Source organism: Lissotriton vulgaris, chromosome 8, assembly GCF_964263255.1.
Source record: "Lissotriton vulgaris chromosome 8, aLisVul1.2, whole genome shotgun sequence".
Lineage (NCBI taxonomy): Eukaryota > Metazoa > Chordata > Amphibia > Caudata > Salamandridae > Lissotriton > Lissotriton vulgaris.
Genome location: NC_141696.1, coordinates 1,280,007,149 through 1,280,021,990, shown reverse-complemented (window position 1 = coordinate 1,280,021,990; position 14,842 = coordinate 1,280,007,149). Strand labels below are relative to the sequence as shown.

General features: G+C 46.3%; 1 protein-coding gene across 1 annotated transcript in view; it reads right to left on the bottom strand.

Annotated features, from left to right (window-relative positions):
• The window catches only part of LOC147698613 (cytochrome P450 2J6-like), a 686,733-nt gene that overhangs the window by 277,425 nt on the left and 394,466 nt on the right, over positions 1-14,842 (bottom strand). Inside the window, exon 6 of the mRNA XM_086935205.1 lies at positions 7,868-8,009. Coding sequence (XP_086791331.1) covers positions 7,868-8,009 — 142 coding nt within the window. The remainder of the gene's footprint in view (positions 1-7,867; positions 8,010-14,842) is intronic.

Below are 14,842 nucleotides of genomic sequence, written 5' to 3'. Positions count from 1 at the left end.
TCGCCGGGATAGGATAGAAGTTAACAAACAGGGAAACGAGGAATACAGAAACGTCTCATTGTTTCTTTTGGGTAGAAATTACTAATAGAAAAGTGATGATGGAGCGAGGGTACCATACATGTGTTTGGTTAGAAAACTGGAGAAAATATACAAAGAATGAAGGAATGTTAGCTTTCCCTGAGTTTGGTACATGTAATGTGAGGATTTTGCAAAAATTGACAGATAAGATGAACTCTTTGGAGCCAAATCCCAGACGTACACAGTATGAAGCATTGGTAGAGTGGGAAAAGGAAGCATTTGAGAGAGAAAAGGATAGAGGTGGTAGAAAATATAGAATATTATTTTCGAGTTACCCATTTGAGAAGCGAGAGGATCAAATGAAAAGGTGTAGTAGAGCTGTAGCGACTAAAGGTTTATACCCAGTTTTCACAGTAGGGAGTCAAACAGGAACAAAATGCAATGTTGTCCAAAATATGCAGGTTTTTTTTCTTTCTTTAGTTCCAAAAAAGTCTTGGCAGGTGTAAATAGTCATGGACGTAGCCAAGGTATCAACTTTCAACCAGTGGGTGTCAGAAACTATTACCAGAGACTAGCAGACTGATATCTTGTCACCATTTCTACAGTACCTGTTGCAGTCTGAAGAGCAACTAACCCATAAGGAGTAATGAAGGATATATGTATCACTCAAGTGTGAAAGAAACTTACATCAGAATGTAAAATTGTGTACGGGGAGATGATGTGGGGGTCTTTTTTTTTTTGAAAATTCTTTATTGTCAGGAGTATAGAAGAGATATTCATATCGACATTTTGTAGTTGTAGCGACATAACAGCATTATGATCCCCTAGTGGGGAAAGGATTTAACACAATTTGCATCAACCGCCATCATTTCCAATTATGGCCTAGTAGCTGAAAAGTGAATAGGACAGTCATATGTATTACATGGCCCAATTTCACCCCTTCTTCTTAACGCCCATCCCGTCCACCCTATTTCGATTCAGTAGGCTGACTTCACCCATACGTGGTGTTTAGCGGGAACATATAAGAATAAAGAAAACAAGTCTATAAACCCAACAACGGTCATCATTATACCAATAAGTGTGTACGTTCACATATAATATCCTACAGGCTTATACATTCAGCATCCCGTCCTCAGTAGCCGTGCATACCCTCCGCCTCCCGGTCCCTCCCCTGTTGATGCTGGCATATCCATTGCCACTAGTCCTCGTCTTCCTCCGATTCCGAGTCCTCACCCTCCGGCAATGCCTCACAAGGGTCACCCCTATATTTGTTCCATGGCATCCACACCCGATTCCATTTGCGGGGGCAGGCTCTTAGTACATATACTGCTCTCTCCTTTACCATGAGAAGGTCCATGTTTCTTATCCACCCTGCCACCGTCGGCAACTCCGGAGCGCCCCACCTCTGTGCAATGTCTCGTTTGGCCACTGTCACTGCTAGGGTGACCCACAGTTGTCCATATCTGTTTAAGTCTGTAGGGTCCCAAATGTTCAACAGGCATTTACGAGGTTCCGGTAGGACAGAGACATTGATGGCCTGAGAGACTGTGCGCATAATCTGCCGCCATGTTTCCCTGATTTGTGGACATTCCCATAACGTGTGTAGGAGAGTCCCTTCCTCCCCGCATCCCCTGAGGCAGTATGGGTGTGGTGTTCTCTGTATTTTGTGGAGTAGTGTGCGAGTGTAGTAGGTGCGGTGTAACACCTTGAGCTGCACCAGTCGGAATCTGGCTGATATGCCCACTTCCCTCGGCGAGGCCAATGCCTCATTCCACTCCGCTTCATCCGCTTCATCCATGTCGCCCAATTCTTCCACCCACTTCTCTTTAAGTTTGTGTGTGGGATCTGGCAGGTTGTTAATCAATTTTTTGTACGTGAGTGAGGTCGCTTTTTGCTCCATGAATTCGGTGAGTAGCCTATCTTCAAGTGGCGATGATTCTGGGAGTGTGGTGTCTGGTGGGATCGCTTGCAGTAGTGCATGCCGGATTTGTACATATCGGTACATTTCAGTGGGCCCCAGGCCGTATTGTTGCTGGAGGTGCTGGAAGGGAATAACCGTGCCTTTGTCCCAGAGGTCCCCCACCACCGAGATCCCTATGTCGTCCCATCTCGCAAACCCCTTACAAGTCCGTAGGTTACCCAGTGTTTTAGTGTCCCATAGCGGCGTTAGCCTGGTGATTTTACCCTTCCACCCTAGGCGTGATTGCGCCGCATGCCAGATTGTCGCTGTGTGGAATGTTGGGCCAAGCAGGGTTTTCACCTGCGGGTAGTTGTACAGCACCGAGAGCATGCCCTCAGTCCCCAGTTGCGACCAGTCCGCCTTATATGCGGGGTCTTCCCGTGAGGCGTGGATCCAATGATTAATAACCTTAAGCTGTGACGCCCAGTAATATAGTTGGAGGTCGGGTAATGCAATACCCCCCTCGTACCAGCTCTTCACCAGTTTTGCTTGTGCTATCCGCGCCGGGCCATTACTCCACAACAGGCTGGAGACCAACGCCGCTACCCGTCTAAAGTACTGTGGTTTAACCACATAAGGGGAGTTTTCAAGCACATACAGAAATCTCGGGAGAGCCATCATTTTGTAGAGCGCCGCGCGCCCTAGGAGGGTCAGTGGCAGTGCCGCCCAGTATTTGACATCAGCACGCAATCTTTGCAGAGGCGGCTGCAGGTTTTCGGCATAGAACTGTTTAGAGTCATTCGTCACATAAATACCCAAGTACTTAAAGGAGGAGGTGGTTACTGTGAGAGGACAGTCAGCCGGCAGCACCGGAGCCGGGCCCTTAAGGACATAGAGTACAGATTTGGACCAGTTCAGAGTATATCCCGAGGCCCTGCCATGTTCATCGCAAATTGCCAACAGGGCGGGGACCCCTTCAGTTGGGCCGGCCATGTATACTAACATGTCGTCGGCGTATAGGGAGACCTTGTCCTCCCACCCGTCGCTCCAAGTGATTCCCCGGAACAACGCCGTCGATCTAAGCAGGATTGCCAGTGGTTCCAGCACTATCGCAAACAACAGGGGTGACAGCGGGCACCCCTGCCTAGTTCCCCTCCCCAGTGGAAAGGTCGAAGATATGCGACCATTTGCAACCACCTGCGCCATCGGTTGGGTGTAGAGTAGTCGCACCCATGCCAGATATTGGGGTCCGAAACCCATGCGGGTTAGGACAGCAAAAAGGTATTCCCACTCTACCAAATCAAACGCCATTTTAGCATCTAGGGAAAGTATCACAGCCTGCTCCGTAAGAAGATGCGCCTTCGCCAGTACCCCATGGACCCTCCGTAGATTCAGCGCTGTGCTTCTGTGTGGCATAAAGCCCGATTGGTCAGGGTGTATTAGGGTACTCAGATGTTTGGTTAGGCGACTGGCCAGGAGTTTCGCCAGGACCTTTGCTTCTGTGTTGAGCAGGGAAATGGGTCGGTAAGAGGCACTGTCTGTTGGTGGCTTGGTTGGTTTGGGGATGGCCACAATGGTGGCCGTGCGTTGGTCGAGTGGAAGCAGCGCCTTTTTTGCGCTGTCGTTATACATGTCTAAGAGGGGCTTGGCCAGCACAGAGTCCATCGTCTTATACCACTCCACAGGTATCCCGTTTGGGCCTAGGGCCTTGCCTGACTGCAGCGCCTGTATTGCCAACTGGACCTCTCCCTCTGTCAGGTCTGCATCAAGTTCCTGCTGTGCTTCAGGTGTGAGCACGGGGACAGGAATGTGACTAAGTGATTCTGTGGCCTCCCGCTCAGTGACTGGCCGTGTCGGTGTGTAGATCCCCTGGAAGTGGCGAGCTAGAGCCTGGATTATTTGTTCCGGGTGAGTTTGCAGCACGCCGGCCGCATCGTAGAGCCCGTGTATCCCCTTGTTACTGCCACCTCGTTTGTCCAGCCATGCCAGCATCTTCCCTGCCTTATCGCCCACATCATAGATTCTGTGCGCAGTGTTCGCGAGGTGCCCTTTGGTGATCACAGTGAGGTGTGCCTGGTGTTGCTGCTGACGAAGCTGTAGCGCATGGAGCGTCTCAGGGGTGGGGTCTGCCATATGCGCAGTGTTCGCCGTGTGTAATGCTAATTCCAAATTGGCCAGTGTAGCCCTAGACTCCCTTTTATACCCAGTAATGGCTGATATGGACGCCCCTCTGAGGACCGTCTTGTAAGCCTCCCACAGAACTGAGGGTGAGGTGACCGATCCTGTGTTCTCATTGAAATAGTGTGTGGTGGTTAACTTGAGTTTTTTCCTAATGTTAGGTATCTGTAGATAATTGGGATAGATCGGGTACAACCTAGCTCGTTTACAATCTTTGGTAGAAAGGTGAAGGGAGATCGGGGAGTGATCGGAAATGCCTCGTGGCAGGATATCAAGTCTATCCACGGAGCTCAGCCCAACCCCTAGAAAGAAGAAGTAGTCAATACGTGAGAGGCTATTGTGGGGCGCTGAGTAGTGTGTGTATTGCTGCGCTGTGGGGTTCAGGTGACGCCAGACGTCTGTGAGGCCCATGGCTGACAAGAATCCCGGAAGTGCGGCAGTCCCTCTCTGACGATCTCGCATGGGAATGGTGTCAAGTAGGGGGTCCGTGAGGGCATTGAAGTCCCCCCCCAGGATCACGTCCCCTTCTGGGAGATCAATAAGGAATCGGCTAAGTGCTGGCAAGGCTGTAGCATGAAGTGCTGGGGGGATGTATACAGATATCACATTCAGGGCCCTCCCCTCCCACTTGCCTGAGAGTGCTGCGAACCGCCCCTGATCATCTGTCTTGTGGCCAGTGACCAAGAAGGGGGAATTGTTTCTGAGGAGTATCCCGGTGCCCCTGGAACCTGAGGTAAACTCAGAGTGTACTGCCATGGTGTACCCATGCCTGTTCAGAGCCTTACAGGTGGTCCCTGCTAGATGTGTTTCCTGCAGCAGCACTAGGTCAGATCGATCACGTTTAACAGTTTGCAGCACCAGACCCCGTTTAATTTTGTCCCCCAACCCCCTGACATTCCATGTAAGGAGCTTCAGTGGGGGTACCTTTGTCGTTACAGGGGTACCCATATCGGGTGTTGCTTGGTTATGTTGTGCCATTTTAGTGTATGAACCGTGTTCACTATGTGCAGCAGGATAAGGAAGCCAGAATGTGGAGGCGGTGTATGCCGCCCGTAGTTAGCACTGTTTCTGTGCCTTGTAAGATCGCAATGATGATGACCAAAAAACTTAACTTTAACTTGAACTTCGCAACTCCCATCCCTCCACCCCCTCCCTGCTCCCCTGCACCACGGACGAATTCCCGCCCGCATCCCCAACTTGGCAGAGTGCTTTTGTCCCCCCCCTATCTGGTCTTACTTGCTCGTGGGGTTGGTGAGTCCCCTACAGGCACCGGCCATAACCCGCCCTACTCAGTTCCATCGGCCCAAGGTTCCAAGGGCTGTGTCCATATCTTGTTGCTCCCATCGTAGTCATTCAGCCCCTGCTAGGTTGACCAGAATCAAACGGGTCCCTCTCAAGATCGGATTCTAGGCCCCCGGCCGCGCCCTGTTCAGTGGCCGGGCTGGCCGCACGGTGGTCCGACGTCCTCTCACTACGGCGGTCCTGGCGGTCTTTGTGCGGGCGTTGAGGCTTGCCCGCCGGTCTCCAGCCATCCAGCCATTCTCGTGCCACCTCTGGGTTGTCGAAGAACCATGTCCTCCCCTCAGCCACAATCCGCAGTTTGGCGGGGAAGAGCATTGAATAGGGCAGACCCCTGTCTCGTAGCGTCTTCTTGACTTCATTGAAGGATTTTCGACGCCTGGCCACCTCGGCTGTGTAGTCTGGGAAGAACGCCAGAGTGGAGTTCAGAATTTTCACCGGTGGCGCCACCCTGGCTGCCTGCAAATAGCGTCCCTGTCCCTAAAGTTGAAGAGCCTGGCCAGCACCGGTCGTGGCGTGGCCCCTGGTTTGGCCGTACCCCCCGGGACCCGATGAGCCCTCTCGATGGAGAAGAAGGCGGACAGGCCTTTAGGCTGCAGTTTGGTCTTAATGAGGTCTTCGATGTACAGGTCCATGGCCCCCTTCCCCTCCGATTCCGGAAGGCCTAGGATGCGGACGTTATTTCTTCTCGAGCGTCCTTCCTGGTCATCCAATTTTTCTTGTAGTTGTTTAGTGGTCTTTTCCAGTCGCTCCATCGCCACCTGAAGATCTGAGGTGTCTTCAATGAGGGATTTCGTGACTACCTCCACTTGCGACACCCTCTCCGACATTTTCTTGAAGTCTGCTCGCAGCAGGTTCACCTCGGTGGAGATGGTGCCTACCGTCGCCTGGACGTCCGTGAGGGTTCTCATAATGGCTTCCAGCGTGACTTTCCCAGTGCCATTGGCGTCAGTGGAGGCACCGGCGGAAGCACCAGCGGAGTGTCGACCAGGCCCCTGTGAGTGGCCGCTCTGGGCATAGGCAAATTTATCAAGCTTTGCTTGTGTCGTCGTCATGCTCCTCGTGTTTTTGCCCGACATGTTGTTATGCTTGGGTCTACAGTGTCCGGTCTTTCAATTGGTCCCAGCCCGGCCTCCTACCGTGTAAACCTTCCCCTTGGTGTTCGCCGTTGAAGCAGCCGGTAAAGGGTCGGGTGGTGGCGTACCGCAGGGCCCAGGTCGTTCCCCGCCTGAAGTTTAGTCTTATAGTGGCTGCCGTTGGAGCAGTAGAAGGGTTTTTTGCTGTGTTGTTGGCGGCGTGTGCACTACTCGTACTCCGTTACATTCCCCCGCTCCACGTGTGCCGTGCCGCCGCCTTCTAGTGCTGCAATGGGTGGCTGGAGACTGGCGCCACCACTGTGTACTCGGCCCTTCTGCTCAACGGTGGCCCGGAGTAATGTTCAGAGCTGCGGGAGGACTGTGCCGACCCAGGCGTCCTCCGCACTACCTTGCCGCATGTGGCTGGGCGTTCGCCCGGCAGCGCAGATCCAGGACTGCTTCAACGCTGTGCGGGGCCTCGTCCGCCCTCGATGTCGTCGAAGTCTTGGCTCAGGGGGACCGGAGGTTGTTCCCAGCCGTAGCGTTAATGGAGCGCCGTGGTGAGACTTGGCGCCAGGCGGGGAGGTGCGGGCGCCGGCTGAGGTTGACTTCTTCCGGCCGGGCTAGGCAAGCTTCCGGTCGGCCTGGTCCCGTACTTTAGGCCGGTGCCGCTGAGCTGTCGTAGGCCTCGCCTCGCTGTCGGCGGATGGAGCACTTCCCGGCGTCGGATTTGCGCCGGGGGCGGCTTGATGGGCGCCGCTTGGTTCCCGGAGCCGATTTCACCCCTTCGGGCAGGTCAGTAGACGGATGTGCATGCGGATTATTGCGCGGGCCGGATCGCCTTGCGGAGCTCCCGAGTTAAGCTGCCGCCATGTTCGGCAGTTGGCCACGCCCCCTGATGTGGGGGTCTTTAAGGAAATGTCAGCTATTATGCAAATGTCCTCGTGGGTTTGTTGATGTAAATCATAAATAGAATAAAAATCACCCTAATATAATATTCCATAAGAGGGGCTACTCTGTGAAGTGAATAAACAGCAATTCGCTTTACCAAATCCTGCATCTCTAACTTTCACCAACAATATGTAAGCTAGAATGTTGCCTTATTTTACGGCACCTGTTGGGGTTTGAGGTGTCCTCTGACAGGATATCTCAAATGCTATAAGGGATTTCTGTGATTGATTTTTCTTGTCAATATGTTTCTAACTACAGTATTTTTGAGGTCAAATATCAACATTCTATTTCTTTATCACATTGGTACATAGTGGGTGCAAGCATCAACATCTATAATTGAGGCCACCTCGAATTTGCAACCATAGAGAACTTTTCATTCCATATTATACAATTAAAGGATTATGCAGATCGGTATACTTGAACTGTCGTTTACTCAACAACTCACCTTGTATCTCGGGATGTTTTACCACATAAAGCAGGGCCCACAGGAGTGTGGCAGTAGTGGTTTCCGAGCCTGCGATGAACAAGTCCATCACAACTTGTACCAGGTTGGCCTCATCATATGCAGCTCTTGAATCATCTTGGGCCTACAGAGGGAAGAGATTTACTCAATAAGCTCTAAGCTCAAAGTCACATAGAGCACCAGCACTGCCAAAAAGCAATCACCTGACTCCCTGATTGTGCTTCTATCATCCACAATCTGGGCTTCACGCAGCATAATACACTGATCTCAGGCGGGCACACTTACTCCAAACCTCCTGCACGATGAAAGGCATCCCTATACCCCACATGCTGTTCTGTGCTTCATCTCCGGAAACAGGGACACTAGCCAAGGGCTGCCAGAGGGATCTGCATTGCTGCCAACAGAGGTAATGAATGAGAAAGCCATCAATATCGGAGGCTGCAGCATGCATAGGGGTGGTGTGCTTGCACACATAGTCAGTGACTGCTTCTCACAGACAATGGTATCTGTTCATCCCCCAGTTTTACTGGGGGTGGAGGAAGAAATGTCCCTAATATGATGGGAAGATGTACAGAATGACAGCTACTATATTCACACTCGTTCTGCCTGGTTTTTGGATACAGGAAAGAAATGGTTACCTAGAATGTATGACTTGCCTAGAGTAAATGGTAGTCACACCCTATACAAATTAGTCTTTGGAGTATTAATGTTTGTGCCTCACCTTGATGTCCCTGGAAAGGTGGCAGAGTCGAAAATCAAATCAGCAGGCCCTCTTTTACAGTTAAATATATTGCAGACCGGGCAAGAAATTAGAATTAAATTGTCCAACATGAAGAACTATGACTCCACCACTGACAAAGGTAAACGTACTAAAGCTTCTGATTGACGGGTACTAAAGCTTCTGATTGACGGGTCCCTAAGGTGGGGTTCATTGACAGATGCATTTTTAATCATGGTCATTTATCTATGTTGCTGATGAAGTTCTGTCCATTCAAATGTGGATATGTGGATTCTAATGTTGATTATAATTTGTTCTTGGTACATGGAAAGTGCCTACCTAGTAAAATAGTGCCTTTTCCTGCAGTTCAGAAATTGTAACCTCATTCTTTTTCTTACAGAGCAAAAAGGGATTATCATACTGCTAACATCAATGCATAGCCTGTGCTGCTGTACTGTGTTGTTTTCTTTAAAAATCTTTCTGGACAAAATTGGAATTTCTGGCCCTTTTGCCAGTTTGTGGGACATAAATGCTGATAAATAATGAATGAATGATTGAGTTAAACAATGGGGAGGATCCTTATTTAAATGCAGGAAATCATCAAGAGCTGTTTTTCATGATTATGGATACAAATAAATTCTCTGATCTATCTGCTCTAGAGAAATATATAATTATACACAGTTGGATCACTGTTGGACCACGCACATAAATAGGTTTCCCTGTTTTAATGATGATGACAGATCTAATCATTTTGTTTCTTCACTATTCTCAGAAAAATTGAAAAAAGACTGATTGCGAAGCACATGCTTATTTATCCTATTCAATTAAAGAAAGAAGTAATGTGTACAGAAAGGAATGAATAAATGACAAAAGTGTATAGGGGACTAAACTTTGGCAAATTTAGGCACTGCTACTCTGTTTAGGCCATACATGCAGAAAAATTATGGTCCTAAATAAGACAAACCACATGCATGAGCTTTGCATCTTCTAAAGATTTAAAGACACCACCAGTTGCAAAAATGTATTTGACAAACTTTACAGATTATAAATTGAAAATGTTACTGACAATGATAAAATTGAAATGGTGTAGAATGGAACATACAGCTTAATGATCTTTGAATCAGAGTGAATAGCTTTGTGGCTAATAGATATGCACATGTGTATGCACAGATTTCTATCTCAACCCACTAGTCCAACCCAAAACAAACTAGATCCCTGATATGACATATGACTATGACTGCAACTATGGACAGTGTAGGAAAATTGTGCCAGAGATGGCTTTCTCATTCCAGATTGAATACTGTGAAAGAACACCTGTAAAAGCTTAGCATAGACCTGGATTTAAGTGATTGTCTTCTGGAGCCATATCCTGTAAAACAAGATTTAAATATACACTCTGATATATGCTGCTATAAAAACAAAGCAGGCATACTCTGAAAGAAAAGGTGCAGAGAAAGGTTGTATGACAAAATATTGTCTACAAAAATATAGTGGTACCAAAATATTGTTTCTGATAGAGAGTTCTAACATCACCTTCTTCGCCTTTTGAACACCCCTGACGGTTCTGATGGGGAACAACCATTACAACGCAACTTTTTCAACACACTACCTTTACAACAAATCTATTACAACGCAAGAGCCTTTACATTGCATGCTATTACAACGCATGCCATTACAACAAAGATGCTATTACAACGCAAGCTATTACAACGTAAGTATGGTTATTTTTTTATTTTTTGTAAGATTTTTTTTATTTTTTTTTATAATTGTAATTTCAATGTTTTAATACCAAAATAATACTGCCCAATATTTAAATTCATTATCAAAAACTATCTAGTATTTTGTATAGTAATTAATACTCCTGTAATGTTTTTAATACCCAGTCAGTCAGTCAGTCAATCACTTTTATTCGATTTTTGAAAATCATAAAAAGACACAGGGTACAGTTCATGAATTACACGAAATATAAAAAGACAATATAAAAAATATGTACATAATGTATTTACATAATGAGTCATAAATCATATCATTTAAAGTGACAAATGCATAAACAAACAATATATACAATCCAAGGGTTTAAAATGACTATTAGAACATTTTAAAACATCATGATATCTGATATCTATTGTCTATTATAGATACACTTAAGATATTTCGTTTATAATTAATCCATTGTTACCTTTGCTGCGCATTTTGTTAATACGTACTCCTGCTACTAAACAATTAGCAACATGAAAAGTGATTTGTGCATCGTGCAAAATTTGCAGAAATAGGAGCGCAGGCCTAACCTGTAAAAAGCCAGCCTCTCTAAGGATGGGAACAAGATATTGACTTCTGATTTTATCGTAGTGATTGCAGAACATAATAAAATGTAATGTGTTCTGGGGTGAAAAGTGATCACAGTCGCATGGCTTATTGTTATCAGGAGTATCCCATCTGTGGTATGTGCCCAACAGAAAATGTATTAAATTCAAACGAAATCTAATTAAAAGAAAGCGGTGAAATGGTTTATTAACAAATACCAGGTATGGTTCTGGACCTGGGACAGTTTTAAGCACAAAATTTATTTTCACCGTTATTTTATTTAATTCTATTTCCTCCCGCTCTGCTGTAAAAAGATTTATCAGTGATGCCTTAATCGTTTTGACATCCTCCTTTTGGATGCCCTCAGGGGAGTTAAAAAGATCAATACGTCCCACCTGGGTTAACATTGTTTTTACGTACGTCAACCATGGGATCTTTAAGGCTCCATCCATACTTAAGCAATCTTCGAGGATTTTATGATTTAATGAAATCTCGTCGTTTAGCCAAGTTTTTAACCAGGAAATGACAGGGGCGGCTTTTATAACGTCTGAGACATACCCAACCCCCAGCTCTGAATGGATAGTAAAGGTGGGGGTAGACTGGGCAACAGTGAGTAATGATCTGAGAAACCTGTTTTCTGCCCTCTGAATGAAGACTGGGCTCGTATATCCCCAGATCGAGGCCCCATAGGTGGCGATCGCCATGCTTTTAGCGTTATATACTTTAAGAATGGCGTTCGTCGGTCTTGACCCCAATTTCTTAGCGAAATTCAAGATGGCTCCAGCAGATCTACTCACTGCATTCGATTTGACCTTATGTTGAGCACCCCAAGTGCCTTTATCATCGAATAGGACACCCAAATAAGTAAAAGAAGGAACCCTATGTACCTCCTTTCCTGTGCAGGCAAAAGCTATGGGTTTCTTTTTTCTGCCATTGAGTCCCATGATCATGACATGAGATTTTTGCGTATTTATTTTTAAATCTAGGGAGCTCATAAAGTCCCCGAAAGAGGCCAATAACTTGTTAAGGGCAACACCTGTTCGTGCCAGGAGGACCGTGTCGTCCGCGTACAGGAGGACTGGAATGTTAGTCTCTCCTGCACGCGGAACATCGGCCCCCAAGGCAGAAAGCACCGGCTCGAGTGTGTTTATATACAGTGTGAAGAGGAGAGGGGCAAGGATACATCCCTGCCTCACTCCTCTCTCAGAGCTAAAGGGTTTGGTGCATCTACCATCCCTGGTAACTCTGACCGATGCCTCCAATCCTTGGTGCAGATCAGCCAAGAAACCTACTAATTAATTTTCTATGCCTATTTCCAAATGGACCCCCCACAGCCTTGACCTGTTAACTAGGTCAAAGGCTGAGGAGAGATCCATAAATGCCATGTATAAGGCCCCTTTTTTAACTACGGTATATTTGCTGATGATCAAATGCAAATTGAGGCACTGATCCAGTGTGCTTCTTTTGGGCCTGAAAGCATATTGTGCGTTAGATAGAAATCCCCTGCCTTCCAGCCAAGATGTTAACCTCCCCAAAATGACTCTGCCCAAGATTTTAACCGCAGAGTCAATGAGAGAGATAGGTCTGTAGCAGGCAGGGTCACTCTTTAGGCCTTTTTTAAAAATTGGTACGATAATAGATGTAGCCCAGGACTGTGGGATCGTACCTGTCCTGGCGGAGTTAAACACATTCGTCAGGATCCTAGCCCAAAATTTAGGTGCTGCCTTGTACAGGTCCGCCGGGACCCCATCAGGGGCGGAGCCTTATTTTTAGATGTCTCATTTATAGCTTCTTCAATTTCCTCTGGTTGGAAAGCCTCAATTATATCAACATTGGGATGAGTCGGGTTATCCTGTGGTTGGTCAGATAGAGTCTGTCTATAAATATTACCAAAGTGGGATAACCACAGGTCATCAGGTATGACACACTCCACGGGATGACTATCTGCTCCTGAGAAGTATGAATGGTTAATAACTTCCCAGAATTTGGAGCTATCCCGGAGGACCTCTGGAGATTGAAGATCCAACCATGCCTGTTCCTTAATGTCCTTCTTCCTGATGTAAATGGCCTGTTTGTACTCCTTCCTTAGTTGTATTATGGTGGATTTATTTCTTGGTGACTCTTTTAGTGCCTTTAACAGGGCAGAGTGAGCCCTTGAGCAGTTGGAATCAAACCACCGTCTAACTTTCTGCCCCCCAGTTTTTGTTTTCAGGGTTAAATCATTATTGACTTGTTGACATAGTCGGTTAAAGGCCTGTACGATGGTAATATTGGAGGAAAGGGGGTCCAGACAAATGCCTACCTCCTTTTCAACTTTTGTTAGAACTTCTTTTAAAAAACTAATCAGTGTTACATTAGACCATTTTAAACTTCTCCCCTTATCTTTGGTTATTAAATTTATCACTATTTGTATACCAGATTCTTTAGAATCTTTAAAATCAATCAATCCGTCCTGTGAGACCTCTAGTACCACAGGATTGTGATCGCTAAAAATAGAGTCTACAACTCTATAGCTTAGAATAAAAGTCAAAATAAATGAAGAAATAAAAATAAAATCTATGACTGAGCCTGTGTCTTTCCCCTTGTATGTTATTGGTCTTGGTCCTAGTGGACAGCAACTAGATTCGTATAGATTATGGGTGGCCAAAAAGTTCTCCAAACCCTCCCCGCCTTTTGTATGTTCAAAATGTGTAAGAAGCGCGAGGGGTGCCCATCCTTATCATTAACCATACAGTTCCTACTACAAAGGTGAGTATTAAAGTCGCCCAACAAAATAATCTCAAAACCACATTTGCTTAATTTGTAATTATCCAAAAATTCCTCAAGTAATAACAAAAGTTGGTTATTGCTGACAAATTCAGGAGAGTTATAAAAATTAATCAACAGAATGGTAATCAAATTTGACATTGACAGTTCTACAACCAAGAAGTGTGGGGAGCAAGTCTGTAGCTGTTTGGCTTTCCCTTTCAAGTTGAGTGAGATTAATATGGTTAAGCCGCCTTTTGCTCTACCCGACGCACTTGGCGTAGCCAAAATATTAAAATGAGCAAATCCATCTAATTCAAAGTTGTTATCTATGTCCCAGGTTTCCTGTAGTGTGATAATATCAAAAGATGAGATAAAACTCAACCAATTCTCATTTTCAGCCTTAGATCTTAATCCTGCAATGTTCCAACTGAGGATCCTACAGGTCTTCCCACTCAGCAATAAGGGGGTCTGGTTAATAATATTTGTCTTCTCTAGTCAAACCAGATTATCTGTGGGTAAAAGTGGGGAATAACGATTAGATAGAGGGACACCCTCTGTATGTTTGTTATTCAATTGTGATGTCATTGTCATGAGTCGTGGAGCCTACTGAATGGTGGGTACTGAGGGCCCAGCCTTGGCTTGCATTACAAAATCGCATGGCCCTAAAGTTGGACTACTTTTGTTCCCAACTAGCTTTTGTGTAGATAAAGTAGCTTTTGGGCCCCGCCGCAGTGGATAAAAGTATCCCAGCGGGAGTGGCCGGATTGCATTATTAGTTATCGGTGATCCATCCCAAAATAATTTATCTGCCACTACTTTGTCTGAAAAATTAATGACTATACAGTCTCCCATGATGTTCTTATTTCCATGTCCAACCCACCCCACCCTTCTAGCCATGATAATATAGGGGGTAATGTCAAGTTCACCACTCGAATATTGCTTACACCATTCCTTAGATTTGTCTAAGAGATCTCTGGTGGACTCTCTCTCATTATGGGGTAAGGGTGGAACACCACCTATTACTGCTACATAGGGAGCTGCTTGGGGTGGTAAATGCAGTCTAACAGTACTAGTTAGGCTATGGTTAGGTAAGTTGTTAAAGCCTAACACGGTGTTTCCCTGTGTGGTGAATTGGATACTAGCGCCACAATTAGGCACATGAGATGAAGTTGACAATTGAGTTGGTG